Source organism: Arachis hypogaea, chromosome 17 (assembly GCF_003086295.3).
Source record: "Arachis hypogaea cultivar Tifrunner chromosome 17, arahy.Tifrunner.gnm2.J5K5, whole genome shotgun sequence".
NCBI classification, from domain to species: Eukaryota; Viridiplantae; Streptophyta; class Magnoliopsida; order Fabales; family Fabaceae; genus Arachis; species Arachis hypogaea.
The window spans coordinates 61,580,288-61,605,361 of record NC_092052.1 but is presented as its reverse complement, the minus strand read 5'-3'; the positions used below and the strand labels follow the sequence as shown (position 1 = coordinate 61,605,361).

General features: G+C 35.0%; 1 protein-coding gene, 1 long non-coding RNA gene and 1 other non-coding gene across 5 annotated transcripts; all 3 read right to left on the bottom strand.

The window, feature by feature from the left end:
• Positions 1 to 9,617: 9,617 nt before the first annotated feature.
• LOC112765915 (uncharacterized) lies at positions 9,618 to 13,222 on the bottom strand. Of its 2 annotated transcripts, XR_011875277.1 has the most exons (4): positions 12,673 to 13,222; positions 10,201 to 10,277; positions 9,970 to 10,076; positions 9,618 to 9,882 (listed from the first exon to the last, which is right to left on the bottom strand). It is a non-coding gene; the product is annotated as an uncharacterized lncRNA (long non-coding RNA). The 2 variants fall into 2 exon arrangements; XR_011875276.1 differs by lacking the exon at positions 12,673 to 13,222 and having other exon boundaries at positions 10,201 to 10,342.
• A 2,014-nt stretch (positions 13,223 to 15,236) lies between these two features.
• On the bottom strand, positions 15,237 to 17,541 carry LOC112767222 (uncharacterized). 2 transcript variants are annotated; one of them, XR_003184780.3, is made up of 6 exons: positions 17,143 to 17,541; positions 16,940 to 17,060; positions 16,463 to 16,763; positions 16,299 to 16,373; positions 15,924 to 16,034; positions 15,237 to 15,540 (listed from the first exon to the last, which is right to left on the bottom strand). It is a non-coding gene; the product is annotated as an uncharacterized protein (transcript). The 2 variants fall into 2 exon arrangements; XR_011875275.1 differs by having other exon boundaries at positions 16,607 to 16,763; positions 17,143 to 17,467.
• Positions 17,542 to 22,494: 4,953 nt separating this feature from the next.
• LOC112764214 (uncharacterized) lies at positions 22,495 to 24,094 on the bottom strand. Its single transcript, XM_025809766.2, has 2 exons — positions 23,476 to 24,094; positions 22,495 to 23,176 (listed from the first exon to the last, which is right to left on the bottom strand). The coding sequence occupies exons 1-2, from the start codon at positions 23,587 to 23,589 to the stop codon at positions 22,736 to 22,738; spliced, it is 555 nt and encodes a 184-aa protein (XP_025665551.1). The 5' UTR covers positions 23,590 to 24,094; the 3' UTR covers positions 22,495 to 22,735.
• Positions 24,095 to 25,074: the final 980 nt, after the last annotated feature.

The following is a 25,074-nucleotide window of genomic DNA, read 5'->3' as shown; positions in this document are numbered from 1 at the left end:
TCTTGCGTAAGGGCTTCATTGAGGAGCGGTGGTGGAAGAGAAGGTTCATTGTTTGAGGGAAAGGTGTTATTGTTGGAAGGTGGTTCATCTTGGTGAAAGTCTTGAGGTGGTGTATATGGAATTTGTGGTTCTTGGGAGTATTGGTGTTGGAATGGTGGTGGCTCTAGATATGGTTCATATGGTAGTTGGTATGGTGTGTATGAGTTAGGATCATGTGGAGGTGAATGGTGGTATGAGGCTTGTGAGTATGGTTATTGAGGGCTATGTTGGGGAGAGGGTTCATATGTATGTGGTGGTTGTGGTTGACAATCACAATAGGGGTCATCACATACATTAGATTGGTATGCATTAGGATTAGGAGTATACCCATTAGAATCCGAAGAGTAGTTATGTCGGGGAGGCGCTTGAACGGCTCGGATGGAATGAAATGCCTTTTGGTCCTTGCGCATCTCCGTGAGGAGAGTAGTTATATTCCCAAGCACTCTTGTCAAACTTTGATCTCCAAATCCTTGACGCATGCTATCATTAAAGCTTCCATCTCCTACAACATAGTTTGAACCAACTCATAGCCAAAGTGATGAGAATTCATGGTGATAAAAAAAAATAAAAACAAAAGCTAACAAGAAACAAAGAAACCAAATCCTAAAACTAGCAAAAACTAACAAACAAACCAAAAATCAAGCTACTCACAATATATACAATAGCCAATAACATAGCACCATTGCAACTCCCCGGCTACGGCGCCATAAATTTGATGGGAAAGCATCGTCGGTCTAGATTTTCTTCTTATAGAAAAGAATTACTTCGTTGTAAGCATAGCTCCAAACCGACAAACAACTCTCGCATCAAATTTAGATTTGGTTTTGTCACATGTACAAACCCCAATGAAAATTAACCAAAGTATTTAGACTCCGGGTCATCTCACAAGGAATTGCAATGAAGTGGTCAATTATTGGCTATGAAGGAACAAGGGGTTTGGTTTATAAAAGGGCAAGAAATTAAACGACAAGAAAAGTAAATCAAGCAATTAAAGAAAGTAATTAATAAAGAGAGACATTTATGGCAAGGATTGAGATCATAGGCTTTCCATCCTAGTCACTAATAACAATAATTAACAAGAATTTATCTCATTTCGTCATCTCTAACAACGGAAGACGGTATAATGTTATCTTCACATGAGAGAAAGTCAAACAACACTAGCTAACCTCAATCCAAAAGTCCTAATCAACTTACTAATTAAATTAGCAAGAGATTAGAGTCAACGGAAGTCGAACTAGCTAACAACTCTAGATCACCAACATGAGTTGGATCTTAGTGACTCAAGATAACCTAATTTCTCTTTCCAATCCAAGAATGCTCAAAATCTACTCTAACATCCAACCAAGCATTTTGTCAAACACTTGGAAGGCATAAATGGAAAGCATGGTAAAAGTGCAAGTAATATAAATCTATCAATTACCAATTGCAAGGAAAGTAAATTCACAACTCAAATCATCAATAAAAGAACATCAAACATTATATTGCATTAAAAGAGATCCAATTCCAACAAGATTTGATGAACATAAAAGAAGCATAAAAGGGAAACTAACATGAAAACTAAGAAAATTAGAGTGTAGAAGCAAGAATTGTAAAAGAAACAAGATGAAAACAAGTAATCAATTCAAGATCTAAGAGAAATTAACATAACCCTAACCTAATTCTAGAGAGAAAAGGGAGCTTCTCTCTCTAGAAAACTAACTAAAGGCTCATCATGACTAACTAAGTGCTCCCCCCTTTGCTCAATCTTCAATTCTGCATCAAATACCCTTAGAAACAAGTTGGATTTAGGCCTGGGCAGCTCAGAAATCGCCCCCAGCGTTTTGCCTTTAAGTGAGTCACGTTCGAGCATCGACGCGTACACGTGGGTCATGCGTGCGCGTCGCTTGGAAATTTTCCTATCCACGCGTACGCATCATGTGTGCGTACGCGTCACCATGCAACTTCACTTCCACGCGTGCGCGTCTTCTGCGCGTGCGCGTGGGTTGATGTACTCCAAATCCTTGTTTCCTCATGCATTCTCCACTTTGTATGCTTTTCTCTTCATTTCTTCCATCCAATACTTGCCATATGAACCTGAAATCACTCAACAAACACATCAAGGCATCGAATGGAATTAAAGTGAATTAAAATCACCAATTTAAGGGCCTAAAAAGCATGTTTTTACACTTAAGCACAATTTAAGGGAGAATTACAAAACCATGCTATTTCATTGAATAAATGTGGGAAAATGTGATAAAATCTCCTAAAATAAGCACAAGATAAACCACAAAATTGGGGTTTATCACAGGTTTAGCTTTCTCTCATAATGAAAGGCACGCTTTTCTAGCTTTTTGTATTGTTCCTGGGCTTCAGCATTGATGAAAGTATCTGAATGGTCACTGGGAGGCACGGGAAGAGGACGAGCCAAGGGGTTGGCTTTTTCCTTTCCCTTTTGGGTCATCCTGAAAAAGACAAAAATAGAATACAATTTAGGAGAAACAGAGAAAGATCACAGAAGAAGAAGAATATAATCAAACAATTCAATTAAGAGCCAGTAGAGTAAACAAGTACTCAAGCAAGGGAAAACATGTATGAAGCAGTCAATAGTTCAAAAAGAAATGTGCTTCCCAAGATCAGGCAACTAAAGTAACAAATGACTGAGTGAACAAACAATGAAAGCATATATATGACTTAGGTGCATTATGTATGTGAATTGAGTTGGAAGAGATTGATTAGTGCAATTGTGCCTTGGAAGTTGGAAGAGTTTGGAAAATTAGCACAAAAGGCAAAAATCAAAGTCAGAGTGAAAGCTTACATATATTCATGTTGAAAAGATAGGAAATGACCACATATATACAGCTTCTTGTCCAAAGCAATGCTTGATTGAAAAATAAGGTTGCATTGCTCAAAAACTTAAAGGAACAAGTGGCTATGTACATGGCTTTGATGTTGAAAACACATGAATAAGCCTTTGGTCAATTCACATAGAAAGTAATGTATGTATTGCTGCCAATGTCACCAAACAGGTTTCAAAATTTCAAGTTTAATGCTAGTTTGGTGTTTGCATGAAAAGCAGTGGGCAGTCAGTGCATAATGCAGTAACTAGCATGTTATTCACTTGTAAAATGCATCAAACAGAAGGAATTTCAGCTTGCAACTGCAGTTTGGTGTATCAACAAGAATTAAGAAATGAGTGCTCAACTAGCAATGCATCAAATGGAATCTAATATGCATAGGAACAATGAACACCAACAGAAGAAACAAAGCTGTAAATTTCAGGTTCAAAATGGTGTTGAAGCATGTATAAAGCAGAGTGCATACACAATTCCATCTCAGACAGCATTCATATTTAGCAGAAAGTTGCACTATATAAAGACAAAATGCCAAATGAAAGCAAAATCCAAGCTCTTATGCTGATCAGACAAAGAAACCAGACAAAAACTTCATTTAGGCATTTCAACAAGCATAATGTGTACAGCCATTAGTAGCAGGCATCACAGTTCACTACTAGTAACAGGCACAGTTCAACACAGCAACATTCGGTGTACAAGCAAAAGCAAAATACAGTAACTCAGAAAATTCGACAATAATCAGCCAACATCACAGATATTCCATCCGAAATCAGAAGTTGTCTAACCTAAAACCACCTAGTGACTAGAACAAAATTAAAATTAGAACTAAAAAAAGCAGTAAAATGAAGCAGAAAAGAAATGAAACAGGGCATGGAAACAGGGCTTGAACCTGTAATGCAGAATAAGGAAGAGGGAGAGGGTGGAGAGGGGTGCAGCGGCACAGGGGTCCACCGCTGCTGGTGGCTGCTTGCCAGAACAAGGATGCGCGGCCTAGGGCTGGGTGCTGGCGCGGAGGCAGAGACAGGGAAGATAGAGAGAAGGGGAAATGTAGGAGAGAGAAAAAAAAGAAGAAAAAAGGGAGAATGAAGAAAGAGGGAAGGTTGGCGATGGTGGCGCGGAGGTTCGCCGGCGGTGGTTGGTCACGTGGTGGCTGGGGGGGTGGTGTAAGGAGGAGCGGTTGGGTTCAGAGAGAAGAATAAAGAAGAGAGAGAGTTGGGGTGTTGGGAGGAAACTGAAGCGCGACACTCCCCCTTTTCGAATTAACATTCGAAAAGTGACCTGTGCGGACGCACAAGGTCGTGTGCAGACGCACACAAGGAGAAAGAAGGGGTATGCGCACGTACAAGGTCGTGCGGACACTGCAGACAGAAGGTGAAACGCATCTTGTGCGGCTGCACAGGAAGGTGTGCGGACGCACAGGAGAGGAAAGAGGGTTGGGTGCGCATGCACAGCCTGTGCGTGCGCTGCGGCTAGGGGGTGTTGTTCAAGTTGTGAGGGCGCACAGAGTGATGCACTCGCACAAGGGGCTCTTTCTCTTTTCTTTTTTTTTTTTTGAAAGTAAAAGTGAGGGCGTGTGCGGTTGCACGCAAGGTGTGCGGACGCACGGAAAGAAAAAAGAAGGTGGTGTGCACATGCACAAGTCATGCGCGTGCTGCGAATAGAGGGAGTATTTAAGGGTGTGCGTGCGCACGTAGCTGTGCGTACGCACAGGAACTGAAAAACAGGGGGACTGTGTAGACGTACAAGGCTGTGCGTACGCACAGGTCTCTATTCCTGCAACAAAAATTTGGCTTCTAAGGCATCAAACATGACATCCAAAACAGGTTTTCAAGTTCTAAAACATCACTAAACTCCCAAAAACACATTATTTCACTTAAATTCGCTAACAAACATCAAAATAAATCTAACCAACTAAGCAATATAGCCAATTATTCATGAAACAAAAGGTAAAAGAGAGAAAGTTAGAAGGATATTACCATGATGGGGTGTCTCCCACCTAGCACTTTGGTTTATAGTCCTAAGTTGGTCTTGGTGAGGAGATCCTTGTTAGGGCGGCTTATGCTTCCACTCCTCCTTGAATCTCCAACCAAGTTTGCTATTGATTCGACCTCCGGGGTCCCAAGTGAATTGCCTCAAACTCTTATGAGACTTCAAGCTAGCAACTAGAATCTTTAAGTATTGATTCTTGAAATATATGCCTGGATCCCATACTTGAGTTTCTCTATCACCATTGATATACTTGTGCACTCTTCGAAATCCACTATATTGACTCTTGCACCATAATTGAGCTCCAAATGTTAAGTTGGCTCCTTGGATGAACTTCCCATTTCTTGGCCAATCAACATTCTTCTCTTCACCATCCACTACTCCAAGAAAGATCCGAAGTTGCCGATCCGTCTCTAAAACGGCATATTGATGTGGGGCTAGAAAGCTTTTCGGAGAAGTCTTCACCCACTCAATTCGCTCTTGCGAAACTATCTTCACTTCTTGGCGAATAGAATCTTTCTCAACCTCTTTTGAATCTTCTTCATCATCACTCAAGTCAAAAATTGGAGGTTGTGTAAAGTCCACATCAACATCTCCTTCCCAATCTAATAATGGAGGTCCATGAAGGTCATAGAAGGAATTACCCAAGTTGGACAAAAAATCTTGAATGATGGAATCCTCTTGATCAATTCCTACCCAATCTTCATTTATCTCCTTTTGCACTTCATGTTGTGACTTGACATCTTCTTCTTGATTTTTCAACTCGTCTTTCACTCCACACTTTTCACTTGGTTCCACACATTCATCCACTAGAATTTCTTGCTTTGAATGAGCATGAAAAGTACTTCTTGTGTGGGTTGATCCATATATGAAGATGAAGATTGAGGTGATGAAGGTTGATAATCAAACTCATGAGGGTAAGGGTTTTGTATGTAGTGAGGTGATGGTGTGTAAGATTGGTGACTATAAAGGTAAGTGTTTGGGTTCCATTGGGGTGCATTGTGGTGATGGTGTGAAAAAGTCATATAAAATATAAACAAAAACCTACTAGGAAAAGCAAACAAACAACCAAAAAGAGCTATTTAAACTATTAACATATTCGCAATAACCAAAGGATATAACACCGTTTGCATTCTCCGGCAACGGCGCCAAATTTGATAGGATGAGAACTATTGTTAGTCTAGATTTTCACAAAATAGAATTCCATCGTTGAAAGTATAGTCTAGGCCAACAATGAATTCCTACTATCAAATATTAAATCCAATACAAAATATAAACCGAGAGTATTTAGCTCCCGGGTCATTCTCCCTAGGAATGCAAATGAAATGTTATGCTTTCGGTCGTTAAGAGGGGAAAAAGGGGGTTTTGCAATCAAAGAACTAAAGATTAAAAGAACTAAGCAATGATCAAAATTGTAATTAATGCAAGTAAAGAGACGGTGAGGTTAAAACTAGCGAAAATTCTATAAATGCAATAAAAGAGCCTTGACTTGGGAATGAGAATCTAAGGAGCCCTATCATCGCCATAACCACAACTATAGTAATTATGATGAGTCAATCTCGCCTAGTCAACCCCACCCATCGAGGAGCAAGTTAAGCAAGCATAATTGACCTTAATCCATAAGTCCTAACCAAGTTACCAAAGTAGTCGATAAAAGGCTAGCGTCAATGGAAACAAGAGTCAACTAACTACCCAAGAATTACCACTAAATGTCGGACATTATGACTCTAGTATCCTAGGAACTCAAACCACTAGCCAAGGTGGAAAAATCTACTCAAAATCTAGAGTTGACATTTTCACAAACACCTTGTATGCATAAAAGTAAAACGTGAAGAATTACAAAGTAAAACGGAAAGGTATAACCAACTATCAACAAAACCAAACATAAAAAATCAAACATAAAAATGAAACATTAAATCCATAAGAAACTCAAAACACAACTAGCAAAGGAATGAGAGTAAAATCTACAAATAGAGAATACAAACTATGCATAAAAAAAAAAAAAAAAAAAAAAAAAAAAAAAAAAAAAAAAAAAACATAAAGAAGCATGAAACATAAATCCATCAATCAAAACTTCAAGAAACACAAAATTGCAATATGAACAAAGTAACTTGAACCAAACAAAATGAGAGTAAAAGTGCTTTAATTAAAGAGGAAATTGAGAGTACTTACAATTGAAGAAGTAAATTCAAAAATCAAAGCTTGCTATAAAATGCTACAATGGAGATTGATAAACCCTAGGAAAGCAATGCTACACTACTCCTACTCCTATGGAAGCTTCCTAATACTAAGAAAAATTAAAACTAAAACCTAATGTAAGCTAATGTCTTGATATGTGTTGATTCTCCCCTCATATAGCACTTCAAAATCAGCATCCAAGCCTTCCAAAATGGCCCAAAACGCCTCAGAATTCGAGAAGCACGTGCATCATTAACGAAATCACGTGTTGGGACCTGTGCGGATGCACAGATGCGTGTGTCCGCACACTTAGCTAAATGTTGACATGTGCGTACCCACAGGTGCGTGAGTACGCACACATGGAAATTCTCGTTTGTGCGCGCGCACGCATGGCTGTGCGCACGCACACTTCATTGTGTGTGCTTTTGATTTAAGAAAATTATCGTGTCGGTATAGAAATTCACAATTGAAATCTCGTTGCAAGTATAGTTCTATACCAACAAACAATCCTCCCAATCAAAAATTTGGTTGTCACGAGTAACAAACCCCAAATAAGAATTAACCGAAGTATTTAAACTTTGGGTCATCTCACAAAGAATTGCAATGAAGTGATCAATTATTGGCTATGAAGGGGTAAAAGGGGTTTTGGTTGATGAAGGGGCAATAAAATAAATGACAAGAAAATAAATGAACAATTAACTAGGTCTTGGCAAAGGTTGGTGGTCAAGGATCTCTATCCTTATCACTAACCACAACATGAGAATTGGCAAGGATCAATCCCACTAAGTCAACCCCTAACTAATAGTAGAAGAAATTCAAGTGAGCTATATCAATATAAGTCCATAAGTCCTAGTTCTCCACCAATTCAATTAGTGAGATCTAGATTTAATGGCTCCCAATCGTCAATCACTTGGACATTAGTAACTCAAGAGTTCCTAAGTTACCTTTCCAAGCCAAGAGAACTAAAATCTACTCTAACATCCAACCAAGCATTTTGTCAAACACTTGGAAGGCATAAAAACAAAGCATAATAAATGTGCAAGAATAATAAATCTACCAACTACCAATTACAAGAAAAGTAAATCAACAACTCAAATCATCAATAAAAGAAACATCATCATTAAATTTCACCAAATGTAAATAAATCCAACAAGAGCATCCATGAACATAAAAGAGACATAAAAGTAAAATTGACAAGAGAACTAAGAAGAATAGAGTAGTAGAACAAGAAATTGTAAAGGAAACAAGATAAAAACAATAATCAAAACCTAGATCTAAGATGGATTAACCTAACCTAACCTAATTCTAGAGAGAAGAGGAAACTTCTCTCTCTAGAAACTAACCTACATGATGCTATACTACCAAACAATTGCTCCCCCCTTGCCCAAGCTTGAATTCTACATGAAATAGCATTAGAAATGAGTTGGATTGGGCCCAAAGTACTTCAGAAATCGCTGGGGGCGGTTTCACTTTAGTGGGCCACGAGCAGCATCGGCGCGCACGCGTACACGGTGCATACGCGCCCCTAAACGCGAAGCAACATATAACAAATTTTTTATCATTTTAAAGCCCCGGATGTTAGCTTTCCAACGCAACTGGAAACGTCTCATTTGGACCTCTGTAGCTCAAGTTATGGTCGATTGAGTGCAAAGAGGTCAGGCTTGACAGCTTTACGGTTCCTTCATTTCTTCATGAGTTCTCCCACTTTGCATGCTTTTCCCCTCACTTCTTCCATCCAATGCTTGCCTTACGAACTTGAAATTACTCAACAAATACATCAAGACATCGAATGGAATTAAGGTGAGTTAAAATCACCACTTTAAGGGCCTAAAAAGCATGTTTTCACATTTAAGCACAAATCAAGGGAGAATTGCAAAACCATGCTATTTCATTGAATAAATGTGAGAAAAGTTGATAAAATCCCCCAAAATAAGCACAAGATAAACCACAAAATTGGGGTTTATCAGCTTTTCCTTGTTTTCTTCATGTTTTCTCCCTTGTACATGCTTTATCCCACTTTTGCCCATCCATTCTTGCCTCCAAGGCCTGAAATCACTCAGAAACCATATCACGGCATCGAATGACATAAAAGTGGAATTAAAAATCACTAATCTAAGCATTAAAATGCATGTTTTCACATTCAAGATCAAATCAGGGATCAAACACAAAAGTATGCTATTTGAGTGCTTAAGTGTGAGTTCATGTGCTAGAATCCATTCAAATCAAGCCAAAATATATCGAAAAATATGGACTCATCATAACACTTATCCAGAATTTTTTAAGTTGCCTTTTTATATACCTAAACAACACTTGTATAAATTTTTCTAGTTGTTTTTTTGTATACCTAAGGCAACACTTGTTCAAATTTTTTTAAATTACCTTTTTTATAGACCTAAAAGAACACTTATCTAAGTTTATTTGCAGTGTCTTTTTCTAATACCTAAAGTAACATCTTATTGAGTTTTTCTTAAGTTCTCTTTTTTTATATCTAAAGCAATATATTTTTTGTCTTTGTTATATTTATATGACATTTGAAAGATATATAGCACACACTAACAATATTTTAATTCTATTTAATCAATATAGGAAGAATAAGCTAATAATATATATTACATGTATATAAAAAGGTGTTCCAAGTGCCAATTAGCATACTTGATAAGTTACCAAGTCAAATAAATAATAAACATAAATAAACAAAATACATATTTTTCTCATGATGAACTTGAACGAAAAAGAAACTAGTTTTTTCATTTGAAACCAAAAAGACTTTATGCTTCATCATTGTGCCAAGAATCGCCTTTATTTCTTCAAAAAACTTCATCCAACCATAAGCAAGTTGCAGTCAAATCTAAATGGACAAAAAAAATATAGTCAAAATATCATCTTAACAATAACATGTATACCATTGTGTTACAATAATTTAGCAGACATATACCTAATCATGATTTGGTATATGAGTCGATGGAGGAGAATATCGAGGAATCAAATTTAGATCTTGTGCACTATTTGCATACGATTGCTTAGATTGTAAGAGAGAAAGCGCTTCATCAACATTCATGCATATTAAGTATATAAATTCATCAAATGGCACACAACAATATTATTATTAAAATTAAGAAAGAATTATATTGCTTATCCAAAATAATTGGGTGAGAAATTCACTTGCCTGAGGATTCATCACTGCCAGTTGTCTCAATTAGCAAATAAAAGTTATGCAGTGACGTAGAAACCAAATCAAATCAGCTGGGATAGAATCCAACAAACAGAGGCAATCACTATGTCTTAATAATTCTCTCAGAAGTAGAACAGCTAAAATGCATTTATTAATAGCAAACTAGCAATCAATATAGACACAAATTTGTAAAGATTACCAAATTCAGAGCCTATAGAAGTAGTACTAGCAACACTATATTTCATTTCTAAGATAACTGAAACATTCAAAATGGAAGTTCTAGCACGAGCAACTAAAAAAAGGTATAACTCTTTATACTTAAGTCTAGATGTAAATATAAGATACTTCCAAACCTTGCTACTAAAAAATGTTACTTGTTTATGTTTTGTCGACTCTGCAGCAGAACATGGATCATAAATGCTAATCTGCCTTATATTGTATATAAGACGACATGTCCACATAAGAGAATTCGAACCACAAAAATTACAGTCTTAACAAATATTGAAACAATACGGCAATACTAAGACTGGAAGAAATCTTACTTTCCAGCTTCCCAGAATATTCGCTGAAGGTTATCTTTTGAATGAGCCTCTGGCAAATTCTCTACCAAAATAATATTTAACTAGAATCCAATAATAAGACACAGATAATAAAACAGATAAAGCTATAATATACTTAGCAGAAACTACAAACACTTAATACACTAAAACTTTATACGTTATTATAAAATCACCTTTATCATATTCAAAGTAATTAAATTGACCACATCAAAGACAGAAAGATACTAAAACTTTTATTCTAAAGTACCCAAATAAAATATGACACAATAAAAGAAGTGTTGTTTGAGAAAATCTTTGGGACATTCTTACAATAATCAAGTATGTTTGTTAAAAAGAATAAAATCATATAATAATCGAAAATTGAAAATTTTAAACTTAAAAATAGATTATCATACATATAGGTAACTTTTATCCTAAAAAAATATAAAACTTAAGTTTTGATTATTGCTATTAGACATATATTAGTTTATTCGGTTAAATGTTGATAATCTGACATATTACATCTTATCATGTTAGTATTTGAATTTATCCAATAGATATTTATAAAAGCAAACTAATAATAGAAACAAACAAAAAAATATAAATTTATAAGGTCCCAATTAATTTTTAGGTGCATATAGTAGTTAGTATAGTAACTGTGATAAGTTGTGAAATATAGAAGTTTATTAAATTTTACCGATAATTTGATAGTTTATTAGGCCAATATTTCATGTATTCTCCTGAAGGAAGGAGGATAAGGATGTGTTAATGTGTCCTTCTAATAATGAATGAAGCAAAATTAGATTAATTAATTTAATTATTAATAATATAATATACCCAGCAATTGGGCCATTGGAGTTCCATGGTCTCCATTCATCAATAATCTTATATGCAAGTGAGCGAGTCCATGCTTCACTTTCAGTAAATAGAACACACATATCATGGTCTTCACTGCCATAAATCAATTATATAAATCACCTTTATAAACAAATTTAAGTGTTTATAATTTAAAATTAAGTGTTTATAATAAGTAGTCCTAGATAGTTTTTTTTCAAGAGAGATGGAGGGTTCAAAATAGATGAAGGGCTCAAGGTTGCTGGGAATATTTTCAGGTGTCCAAAACTAACTAATCCACCTTGTTACAATCAACTAGCTACTCTAATAATTAGGTTTCCAAATAGAAAATATGAAAAATCTGATTTCACTAAAAAATTGTTACTTATTTTGCAGCAATGTGTTATGCTATTAAGGAACAAATATTGTGCTATGCATATTTTACCATAAACATTCTTCTGTATCTCTTCACTATAGAACATACCTTCAATGCATTTATATATGAGAGCACTCAAGAAATAAGATAATCAAACAAGGACCTTAGGTAGAGTACTAATGTTTTACATCCAATAAAATTAACTAGTAATAACTATGATTGCATTAAAAATAAATAAATTAGAATGTTGTCTCTCTGTGACCAGTAACTTCTGGCCATCACAAAAACAATTACCTAGTACTTGCTCAAGCTTATGTTAGTTAAGATACATTATGAAATCCTCTTAAAAGATCTCAGACACATTGAGTTTGGCCATGTTTCCTTCCTAGTTACAAGTCTACACCATCAACCACCACCAATCTTGATGAAGAACAGAGGTACTATTACCACAACACAAGAGGTTGAAATGATGTGACATCTTAGAAAGCACAATTGACTTTAAAAACAAAAGCACAATCATTAGTTTGGAAGGAGCCATACACTAAAATAATGAATTTTAGATTTTCAGAGAACAGCAACTCAAGTTTTGTCAGAAAATAGCAAATCACTGAACAACAAATTAGAGAACAGCAAAATAATTTACTAACTAAAAATTAAAATCTAACTAAACTTTAATGAATTAATTCAGAGAACATCAAAATCAGTTTTCTCAAATACCTGGAAACGAAGGAACAGAGTAAGAACGAGAAGGAGAAGAGAAGGGGGAGGGGGTTTCTCACGATTGAGCACCGCGCCCGTCGAGGAGAGTACTGCGCCACCGCCGTACGTGGAGGAATGCACCGTGATTGAGCGCTGCTGTCGCCATTACGAAGGGGAGAAAGGGTTTGTGAGTTGTTGCAGTGGCTATGTTAGGGCTTGTGGAGAGCAACACGCCATCGCCCGCCGAGGATAGCACAGCGCCTTCGCCGTACGTGGAGGAGTGCACCGCGATTGAACGCTGTTGTCGCCGTTAGGAAGGTGAGAAAGGGTGTGTGCATTGTTGCAGTGGTTATGTTAGGGATTGTGGAGAGAACCGCGCCGTCGCCCGTCGAGGAGAGCACCGCGCTGTCATCGTACATGGAAGAGTGCACCGCGATTGAATGCTGCTGACCTATTATCGCGGTTAGGTATGGGAGAAAGCGTACGGTGTGTGCGTTACGTTGTTGCAGGGGAGAAAGGGGAGGCTCTTGTGTGCGTGAAGTGGAACTACTGAAGCACATTTGGTTTTTTTGTGTTCAAGTTATTTTTTTATTGAAAAATAATTGGTGGAAATATAATTAAAAGTTTCTCTTTAAAATTTTTAATAATAAATAATTTTAGGTAATTTTTTATAAATGTTATCTGTTTAATTTTTTTGACAACTCTTAAAAAATGTTATATTTTTATCTAAAAATGTTGTCTTAAAGTTTTTATTTTGTAATATTTTATAAATGTTGCTTTAGATATCAAAGACAACTCTTTTTTTGGGTGGCTAAAAATTATGTTATTTTTGTCTTATTCAAAGGCAATTCCTCAAAAATGTTGTCTTTGCCTATCTAAAGCAACTTTTGCTAAATGTTGCTTTGTATAAGGGTTACTTTAGGCTAAAAATGTTGTAATGTTTACTTTTCTTGCAAATTTATCTTTCAAGCAACATTTAATTTCCTTGTTTAATTTTACGTTTCAGTACTTTATTTTCAATTTCAAAAGTCCTTTGATCTAGTCGAAGTGTTTTATTTAAATTCAATGCAATTCATTTCAAATTCAGTCAATTTATTTTCAAAGTCTTTTATTTATGTTTTTAGATTTCCTTAAGTTTCTGTTTGCTTGAAAGGTGTTTAATGCACTTTGAAAAAACTAGTACTCGTAAAGAGGAGTAAATTTCATTCCCAAACTATTAGATATCAAACCACTCTCGATTTGTTAAAAATCGACAAAACAAACATATCATAAAAAAATATTTTAATATTTTTGATATATTTAATGTATTAAAAATGTGTAAAAATTATTTTTATAATAAATAATATTAAAATATTTTCTTTTATAATATATTTAATCGATGTCTTTAGGATACAAATAACAAATCCCTTATTGATTTAGTTTGTATCCTTAATGTTATTGATAAATGAAAGCATTGATTGGTCCATAAATATGTTGGTGTTCCTATTATTTTGTTTCCACTTGGAAAACTATTACTTGCACTACAAGGAGTTTGCTCAGTTGTGGCAGTTTTTTTTCTTGTTTGTGGCGGTTTCAAATCCCCACAAAAAGGATCGTGGCAGTTTCAAAAACCCCCCAAAATTGGAGGTGCCACGAGCTCCTTTGTGGCGGTTTTTCACAACCCCTACAATTCCATTCAGTGGCGGTTTTTTATTCCTTTTGTGGGGGTTCTGTGCTAGCGTTTTGTGGCAATTCTTGGTTAATTATTGTGGCGGTTTAGAACTCCCATAAAAAAATTTCCAATTAAAAAAAAAAGAAACATTCATGTGGGGTTTCAACCTCCATAAATATGTCAATATTATTCTTAAACAATTAATCTGAATACTAGAATTATATTATTATACTACTAATCAATTATCATTTAAAAGAAATCTTTAATTAAGACATTAAAAATTTAGAAGGAAATTAAAACATTACATATTTGAACAAAATTTAACACAAAAATACTTTGAAATATAAAACAAGACACTTGGGTCTGTCAATAAAGCATGTAATGGTGAATAAATTCAATAAAGTTCAATAAAGCATAAAAATAAAATCAAAGTTTAAAAAGCTAACAAATAAAATATGGAGGGTATGCAGATGAGTTCAAACTATCTTAAAATGCTTTTCCATAATCATCATTGTCTGTCCCCCAATTATATCCTTCATGTGCTAACAATAAAATCAAAGTTTAAAAAGCTATGGTCAGAAGGATCATGATAGCATGGAACTAAACATTTCTTTGAAAATTAAGTACCTACCATTTGTTCGCTTTAAATCTTCTGCTGAAGATCGTGACATTGCATGGTTGAGATCATCTTTCTCCCTGTTATAAGCTCTAGAACCATCATCCTAGTTACATCAGCAGTATTATTCAAGATATTCTCTTGTCCTTAATAAAGTATGTAATAGTGAATAAATTCAATAAAGTTCTTCATTAAAGCAATTGATAGTTGGAAGTGAATAATAATTTTCGGTTTCACAAAGCTGAATAATCAATCTAGAAGGCATCATTATATGACATATGCTTAAAAGAATTGTTCAGAAAGAGCTAATATGACTTATCAATAAAGGATGCACATGATTCATAAATCATAAGAAATCCATAAATTTCTTGTGCACAAGATACAAAGTAGGATTTATGACATTGAATGAAATGTCATCACTTGGGTTTGGATATGAAATCTATTAGTACAGTTGTAGGGAAGCATGATGATGACATTCAAATTTGTTTGGCAGCATCCCCCAGAGTTGTCTTCAGATCTGTACATTGCATTGCCTTCTTCGAAACTTCCCAAACCATTAAGCAGAAACCTTTGTTCTTGGCTCTTGATTTGTTCATCTTCTGATAAAGCCATCTGACCCCTAATAAACAGAGCAAGATGTCAATTAATGTGAAAACCGAAGTAGACTGGCTAAGCTTACATTCCACATTTCAGAATAAAAGTAATGCCAGTATATAAAATTGTTGTTGAAAGCAAAAGGGCATGTTGTCGCTTCAAGGATAAAACTCAAACAGAAACATAACTTTAAACCAAAAGACTAACCAAGATCAAGCATTACAGGAAACAATTACCTCCATAAGGAGTCTATAATCTCTCCTTTCACAATATGCTGTTGAACTAATAAGGGTACATCATTTGGAGTAACATATCAAATTACTTAATGGTTTGGCACTTTATATAGTTTAATTTATTCAATTTGAGCAATACATATTATATAGTTTAATTGGCACTTTATCAAATTACCTCCATAAGCAATCTAGATTGAGCACCCACTAAACACTTCATCTAGCAAGCATTTGAAATTGAATGGTAACTTGGCACTAGAGTAGCTCCTTCTACTAGATTCACCACCCACTGCTTCAAGGAAAATCAAATTACTTAATTTTCCCAAACAACAACAAAATCAAGGAACAAAGTTTGGCGGGAAGCATGATGATGACATTCAAATTTTCCCACCTAAGAGTTAAATTTTTCCATTTTTTCACTGAAATCAATGAAACTGTTTTGTTGTTAAAAATACATATAGAGCATAAATTCCTCTTTAAATGTCCTCAATAAGATATGTATTTATTGATATTCACACACACCAATATGTTGCTCAGTAAGAAGATTACTTACCACATCAAAATGAATGCAAAATCAATCTGATAATGACTCTACAGCACCAAATGCCCAACAAGAACCACAATGACCCTGAACAATCAGCACAAGGATTATCTAAGTACCTCTTGAACCTTGATATTGTTTAGGGTTAAAATGTAGAAAAGAAAAGAAAAAATTACCTGATCTTCAATGCAGAAATTGATTCACCAATCCATGTTATTATGAATATGAGGGGGGAAAGAAAAAGATTCAGCACCTCCTTTCAAACAAACTATTTGATTAATAAATTAAACTTAACAATGGAGAAGGATCAAGCAAATGACCTATAATTGTTCCAATGGTACTACACTGAGACCATTGAGTCCTTGTATCAAACTCCTTTGGCAATTTCAATGATTTTGGATGAGTCACAATGAGTGCACCTATCAGTTCCTTCTTAAGAGTTGGTTTAACACCAAGCAGGCACTTAAATTCTCCAACCTGCAATCAAGCACAATATAGATTCTAAAAATGATAAAATTATAAAAAAATTGCCATGTTTTCAGCAAGATGTGGGACCTTTTTTTTAATTAGCAGTGCAATAACAACAGGATCTGCTTCAGTGACATGAACAAGAACAAATTTAAGTTCCGTACTAAACAAGAACAAATTCTCACCGTAATGACTTGGAACGACATGAGAATTAGTTCCACGAGATCTGATAGCTTCGAATGCAGCTTCAATCGAAGCTTCTAGAGACTCCAGTTCGCTTACCTTCCGCGCTCTGAGTGCTTCAAGCTGCCGGAGCAAAATCAGATTCAGAACCAGGGGACGAAGCTGCCGTCAAAGACGACGCAGAAACAGAATATGTAAGCATTACCTCAACGATTTGAATGGAATCGTCCCTGAAATACTATCCCGAAAGGCGAGAGCTCCACGAATTGAGAGGCTCCACAATCACCTCATCCTCCATTCATAACTCCAGCGGGTGACGCGTTGACGGAGGAGACTTGGCGGCAATGGCGGCAAGGAATTGAACGGCGGTGGCGGTGGCGGTGGCGATGGAATCCAGATTTTAGGGTTTCACTCTCTCTCTCTCTCTCTCTCTCTCTCTCTCTCTCTCTCTCTCTCTCTCTCTCTCTCTCTCTCTCTCTCTCTCTCTCTCTCTCTCTCTCTCTCTCTCTCTCTCTCTCTCTCTCTCTCTCTCTCTCTCTCTCTCTCTCTCTCTCTCTCTCTCTCTCTCTCTCTCTCTCTCTCTCTTCTCTCTCTCTCTCTCTCTCTCTCTCTCTCTCTCTCTCTCTCTCTCTCTCTCTCTCGAATAACTCATTTATTTTTTTTTCATTTTTGGTATGGGCTTAGTAAATATCTGTTTGGGTTGGGTTTTTTATAATTAATTGGGTTGAAATCAAACAATGGGAGTTTTTTCTAATTATTTAAAATGGTTACAAATAAAATAGATTGTGGAGGTTCTAATAACTCTCACTAAAAAACTTCCACAAATAAATAAGAATTTTATAGTGTTGGATGATAAATGTGCATTCGTCACCATTATTTATTTATTTTTTGATGTTACCGAGTATTCCTTATGATTTCTTATATTAATTTATTATTTATATCCTTAGTGTTTTGATATATAAAACCAATGCTTGGATTCCTTGCACCATAAATATGTTGGTGGTCCAATCATTTTTATTTTCTTACCCCCTAAATTCCCATTGATTTATTAGATTAATTACTATTTAATTTATAGTATCCTCTTGGAAAACTGTTACTTGCATTATTAATATTATCTTTGTCTCCCTATTATTTTTTTTATTTACTTGCATGATAAATGTTAATACTACTACTACTATTATTACTGTTATTATTATTATTTTCCAAATTTAAGAATAAAACTCGAACTCAAAATTTTTAGGTGAAAATGGAGAGACTATGTCATTTGAGTTATAGTTCATTGGCATTATTATTATTATTGTTGTTGTTGTTGTTGTTCTAAGGGTTACTTAAATCGCTGATCTGGCCCGGACGTGAGGTCCAAACTCCTTTTGAGGCAGCGTCCGACTTATTCTGGTGCCGAGGTGCCATCGTCCGAATTTCTCGTAAAGAGGTGGGATGATACCTGTAAAAGACTCCGATGCTTAAGTTAGCAATGGCTTTAAACAGGTTTTTAGTAGATTAGAACGTGAATATACTTTATTTATAGTAGAGTTGTTTGACCACCTTTGTTGAAGTAGTTCCACCTTTATTGATGGGTAACTGTTCCCTTTATCTTAAGAGTTTATTAAGATCTATCTTTCAAGGAAGATAGAGATAGTTGGAAAGATTCGGGAAAGCAGTTACTTACTTAGATAAATATAAGCTGCCCCTTTTCATCGTATCCGACCTCTCTGAAGAGGTCGGGCCTCTTAGGTGGACCTTTCATCCTTATTGGGCCTGACTTTTGTGTTTGGGGCCAGGGTATGAACAGTGCCCCTACTTGAGTCCGAACTTTCAGGAGGTTGGGTTCAAGCATTTTATGGCTTTGGTTACGACGTAAGGTACACCACCTTCAAGAGGTCGGGTACTCGACGTGTTTTGAGATTTTGAACGTTGACTGTTTAAACGAGGGGCAAGTGTTACACGGCAGTTTCTTTGGGATCCGTGCACATCTTTAAAGAGGAGCATGAAATGACTATTTTGTCCCTTTTCTTTTATAAAATGCTTCGTGCTCTTCCTCTTCTCCTTTTCTCATTTTCGAAACGCTTCCCTTGCTCCCTTCATTGCAAAGACTCTCTCAATTCCTTTCTTTGTTTGTTTCACAACTGCTTTTGGTTTTCTTCAAGATTTTCTTTATTTTGGTTTGTTTGAAAGAGTTCTTGGTGAAGAGGATCGTCCGTGACTTTTTTGTTTGACGTGCCCTTCCATTCTTCGAATTTTATTAAGGTTGGTGCTTTTATGAGCTTTCATTTGTAGTCTTGGCTATTTTGAATGGTATTTGAAAATAATTAGGAATGTTTATTGATGATGGGAGTTTTTTATTTCCATTTATCTGTCACGAAACATTTTTTGAAATAATTTTTGAACAATTTTGTTGTTTGGACCGTGTTTCTGGAGTATTGAGGGACTATAGCCGTTTGTGACTGTTGAATGTGTTTGTGTTGCCCCTAATAGCATCGCTGCTGTTGGCGTAGGAGAGATGCCATTTTTGTGTATTTTTTAAAAGGTATTTTTAAATCATGTTTTGCATTTTGCCCCTAGTGTGAGTATGTATGGGCCTGTGTGCGTACGCACATAGCACACTCATCGAATAGGACATGAATTCAAATAGAAACCCTATTGCGCCATATACCCCCATTCCCTTTTCTCTCTTCTTCCTTGCCCAACTCACCCAACACCCAAACCCCACCCCCTTCCATCATTTCTGTCCAGCGACCACTGCAACCACCGTCGCACTCTCTCTCCTTTCCTTTCTTCTTCTTATTCTTCCTCCATCTCTATTCACCTTCGAGCTCTGCTCCCATCCTCAGCAACCCAGATTTGTGTGGCTCTTTTCTGGCGAAGCCCAGCCACCGTGACTCTGGCAGTCACAACCTCCTAGTCCCACGGCAACATCTTTCTCATTCTTCTTCTCTCCTTTTTCACGTCTTTCTTTGATGATAATCCATTCTTCTTTACCACCTTTGGAGTAGGCATAGGTTTGTTCTTTGAGCTACTTTTGGGTTGAGACACTCTAACCAGTTGTGAGTTGGTTACTGACTTTGGAGTAGATTTGGCAATAGGGTTTGAATCGGTTGTTGGAAGGGTTCTTGTTTCGGATTATTAGTTGGGTTGGGTGGAGTATGGATAGAATTGCTAGTTAGGATAGGTGGAGTAGGGGGTTGGAATCTAGGTGGGGATGAGGTTGTTCCTAGGGGGTATGGCCTTAAAGATTAATCCTATTCTTAGTTGGAGTGGATGAGTAAGGACTTCAATCACCACCTTCTTGTCTTTTTTAGATAGTAGTTCTTTGAAATACTCTGGTACAGAGACTCCATGCTCATAGTACACATGCATCAATCCATTATTTTTTTTTCCAGCATAGAAGCACATCTCCAGGAGTTTGGCATTAGTATTGATTTCTCTTAAATCAGTCTCCATTGGTCTATCAGAAAATGGAAACTAACCACCAACAACTTTCCACCTTATCATACCTAAATTATTTGTAATAGTTTGTAATGAAGATCACATCCAGTAGGTCTAGATTAAGCCCAGACATCTCGAAAGCATGGTCCATGAAGTATGATACACCACCATTCACATTCGTCACAAATGTTTCTCTATAGTGATACACAATAGTAATCACATCCATCTGCAAACAACAATTGATAATCAACATTATACTCTTCAAACAAACAAAAAAATCTAACCAATGTAAGGCATGGTCAACCAAGAATGTATAATAACTAAACCAAACTCTAACCCAACATTAAGTCATTAAGTCTAACAACATACATACAAAACTTCTTTTTTTACTACATTCCAACAATGGTGAACATCATCAAACTGAACAAAAAAAAAAATTCAAACAACATCAGATAAACCAAATCCTAACTCAAACTAATAGCCAAAACACAAATATATATATATATATATATATATATATATATAAAGGAATAAATGAATTTCAACAATCCAAAACATAAAAAAAATAACAATGATAAAAAATAGAGTACAATACAAGTGAATATTATGTTTCTTCTTTGTATTTTGGTTACTTGTAATGCTTTTTTTCCAGATAACTCTGTATACGACAAAAAATTCACTAAAATTGTTGTTTTTAGTGAGAACATTAGAGAAAACCCTCTCAAAGTGACACCATGAAAGAAAATAAAAAGAAGAGATTTCGTATGAGACACAAGAATAATGACACTAATGTATTAAAATTTAAAAACTTTCAACGTTACTTTCGTCCAACTACATCATCAATCTGTCATCATACAATGTGCTTGTTTGGGTGCTATTATTTTGATTAAAAAAATATTTTTTTTATTTTTTTAGTGTATTTGACAAATTTCTAATAATACAAATAGAAACACTAAAAAATTTTTTTTGAAAAGCTGTAATTTACATCTTTTTTTAAAAGATATTTTTTTAAAAAAAATGATATTTTTTATGTAATAAATAAACAAAAAATACTTTTATTTTATTATACCCAAATATAATTAATAGATAAAAATATCTTTTTACATGACATATCAAACATAAAATTACTTTTACTTTTTCATAAGATCTTTTAAAAAAAATTAACTCAAAAAAAAATCTTTTTCTTAAAAATTTATCCAAATAAACTTAATATCCTAAGAACTACCATAAATCACTTTTATTAAGTATATGGACAAAATTGAAATAATTTCAAAATGAAAGATGAGATTAAATTCAATAATTATTTGTCATTTTTACCATTGTTTCGTATTTACGTCATCATTCTAGAAGCTGGCCATTTTATGTCGAAATGGTACATTAATTACTAGGTTTTTCATATGAAAGGATGACACTCCTAAATTCTTTCTTACTCCTGATTTTTGACATATTCAAATATGCTTTTTTTTTGGGACTACTCAAATATGTTTTAATAGTAAGTGAAAATTCAAAATTTTACCAAAATAAAAAAAATACTGATTATTTTTAATTAAAATATTCAAAAAAAAATCGTAACTTACAATCTATTTTTATTTATGTAGCTGCAGAGTAGTTCCATGCAATTGATTTTTCCGATATTTGAGTACCTATAAACAAATTTAATTTTTATGTAACGGAAGAGTTTTACATTTATTTTTAAATCAAATTTTTAAATTAAATATTTTAAAAATTATCTAAAAGTTATTAAAAAATTATTAAAATTTATTATTTTTATTATTTTTAATCATTAATTTATTATTATTATTTAAATATATTTTTAATCTATATTTTTAGATATTAATAATTAAAAAATACTTTTAAACATTAATAATTAAGAATTTATTAAAAACAATAAATTCTCCATAACCTCAAACATTTCCTCGGCGGAAGTATAATGAAATAATTTTTTAATAATTATAATTGAATAATTTTTTACTTATTAGTAATAACGAATAATTTAGTTCTCATCTTTCAATTATCAGTATTCTTTTTCCTGAGATAATAGCTGCTAGCTGTTATCAAACGTTACCAAAACCTGAAAGCATGAAATATTGATGTACAAAATAAACCAAAAAAATGAAAATGAAAAACTAAATACGGTAAAACCTCTCAGGGTTATAATTGATCTGACTATTCATATGTGATGGGATTGTTTATGAACAACCAGTAGTACACAAATTCAGAGGTCAAAAACGAGAACCACGGAGCAACGAGAACCATAACAGAGAATCAAACCAGAAACCAACAGCAAATTTTAAAGACCATGAACCCGCATACTCAAATAAAAAACCACCACCCATCCTTTTTCATCAAACTACTAATCTCTAAACGAAATCCTAATTCCTCCAATTTCCATCAGAAGCACCACCACCCTTTGAGTAACGGGATCCACCGTCTCCGTACCCACGGTCCCGCCCACCACCGTAACCACCTCCTCCATAGCCACCTCCACCATTACCACCGTTACCACCGTAGCCTCCACCACCTCCGCCGCGGTTGTAACCACCTCCGCCTTCACGGCGGCCTCCATATCCACCACCTCCTCCTCCTCCTCCACGGTTGTAACCACCACCACCATAACCACCGCCGCCACCACTACCGTAACCACCACCGCCGCCACCACCCCGACCACGGGACTGCGCCTCGTTCACAGTGATGTTACGTCCATCAAGGTTCTGGCCATTCATCCCCTCGATGGCATCCCTCATGGCCTGCTCTGTGGCGAAGGTTACAAATCCGAAACCCCTCGACCTTCCAGTCTCACGATCATTGATAACCTGAACAAGAAAATCAAGCAAATTCTTCAGATCTAGCTCACCTTCGAATTCAAAAATCCAGCACCAGACGAGATGAATAGAAACGATAAAAAAAAAAGAAGAAAAAACCGATCGATCTTCGCCTTTGAAACAAAGATGAAGATGAACGTACCGATTGGTGTGAGTAATAAAAGAATCATTATAGTAACACAAGTATCATAGATCAAGTAACGGAAAACAGATGAGAGTCAGAGAGCACAGATCAGATCAGAAAATCCAAATCCGAATCGTGTGAGATCCGATCCCTGCGACAAACGGACCTTCGATTCGACGATCTCGCCATAGGAAGAGAAGGCTTTCTCGAGGGCTTCGTTGTCGGTGGCCCAGGCAAGCCCACCAACGAAGCAACGGTACTCAATTTCTGCGGAAGCCATGGAAGTTGAAACCCTAGAACTGACAGAAAGGGAAAAAGGGAAGGAGGATTATCGAGAATCCACCTTGAAAAGAGGGCACGAAGAAAAACTGGTACCCCTATGGTCTTCTTTTATAGAGGAGGCCAGGGAATGAGGATGGTGATTACTTAACTAACTAGGGTTACCAACAATCTCCACCGACTGAGGCTCCTATACGAGATATACACGGGTTACGGCTATACCCCACTGGATTTGAACCACGGTTAAACCCTGGAAAGGTGTATGTGTATGCTTGTTTGGTTAATGGTTAGCAATTCTATGATTCTATCTGCTACTACTAGCTTGTCCAATTGCCCATGGATTGGAATGTGTCATTGCGACTCCTTTACCATGTTGGCCAAACAAAAGGTTGCCATTTAATTTTATTCCTTTTAAATCAAATACTATGTATCATAATTGATATCTCATACGGATTTCAAGTATTAATTATTCTCATTCTTATTTATAATTAATAAGATTTTTCATTTGGTGTTAATTTCTCCTGTTATAAATTATCATATTAATTTGCTAGAACTTCATAAGAAAAGAAACAAAAATGCGACGGTAAATATAATCATTTTATATTAATATTTAGTCAATAATAATTATATTTATATTTATAAAAATTTATACACATAAATTAACATAATTTATATTTATATTTATCACAATTTATCTATATAAATTAATAAAATTATTTGTTGAAGATAATTTAATTATTTATTAAAAATAATTTGATATTTGTACTAGTTAAATACTAGCTAAGATTATTAAAAATTGTTAGTCTTAAAATTTTATGATAAAAAATTAATTTTAATGTATCGTTAAATTATCATATTATTATTTTTATTAATATAACAATATATAATTAATTATTTGAATAAAAATATTTTATATTGGTAATATATAACTGTTTCACTCATTTTTTAGTCGACTTTGATAGGTGATATCAAAATGAACTTGTATCAAGATCTCAAGTAACAGGGAGCAAATACGACTCTTCTGAAAAAAAGTGAGTTCGATCCAAGAATTACTTAATTAATGTCAAGGCAATTTATGTCGAGATTGCTAGTGGTAAACTTTATGATAAACAACAAAGAAATAAATAATTAAATGAAAAAAGGCGATAAAAACACCAAATATTGATTTAAACAAAGAAATAACAAAATTCAAAGAAATTAAATAAAACTGAACCAAATAAACAAAAGAAAAATAAGTTAAAAATTGACTTCTAATACTCACATACACTTGCACACCACATTCTTCTGTTGTGTCATGGAGACTGAAAATTTGATAAGCTTATGTGATGATCTAATATTTCTGATTGAAGTCCCCGAACTCTTTTGAGTTTCTACTATTTATAAATCATAGAAATAGACTTACCATGGAGTATGTTTGTCCACTATTTTACTTCTTCCTTTTCTCAGCCATGACCTTGTCTTGACCATGAAAAATCTTGACACCCAA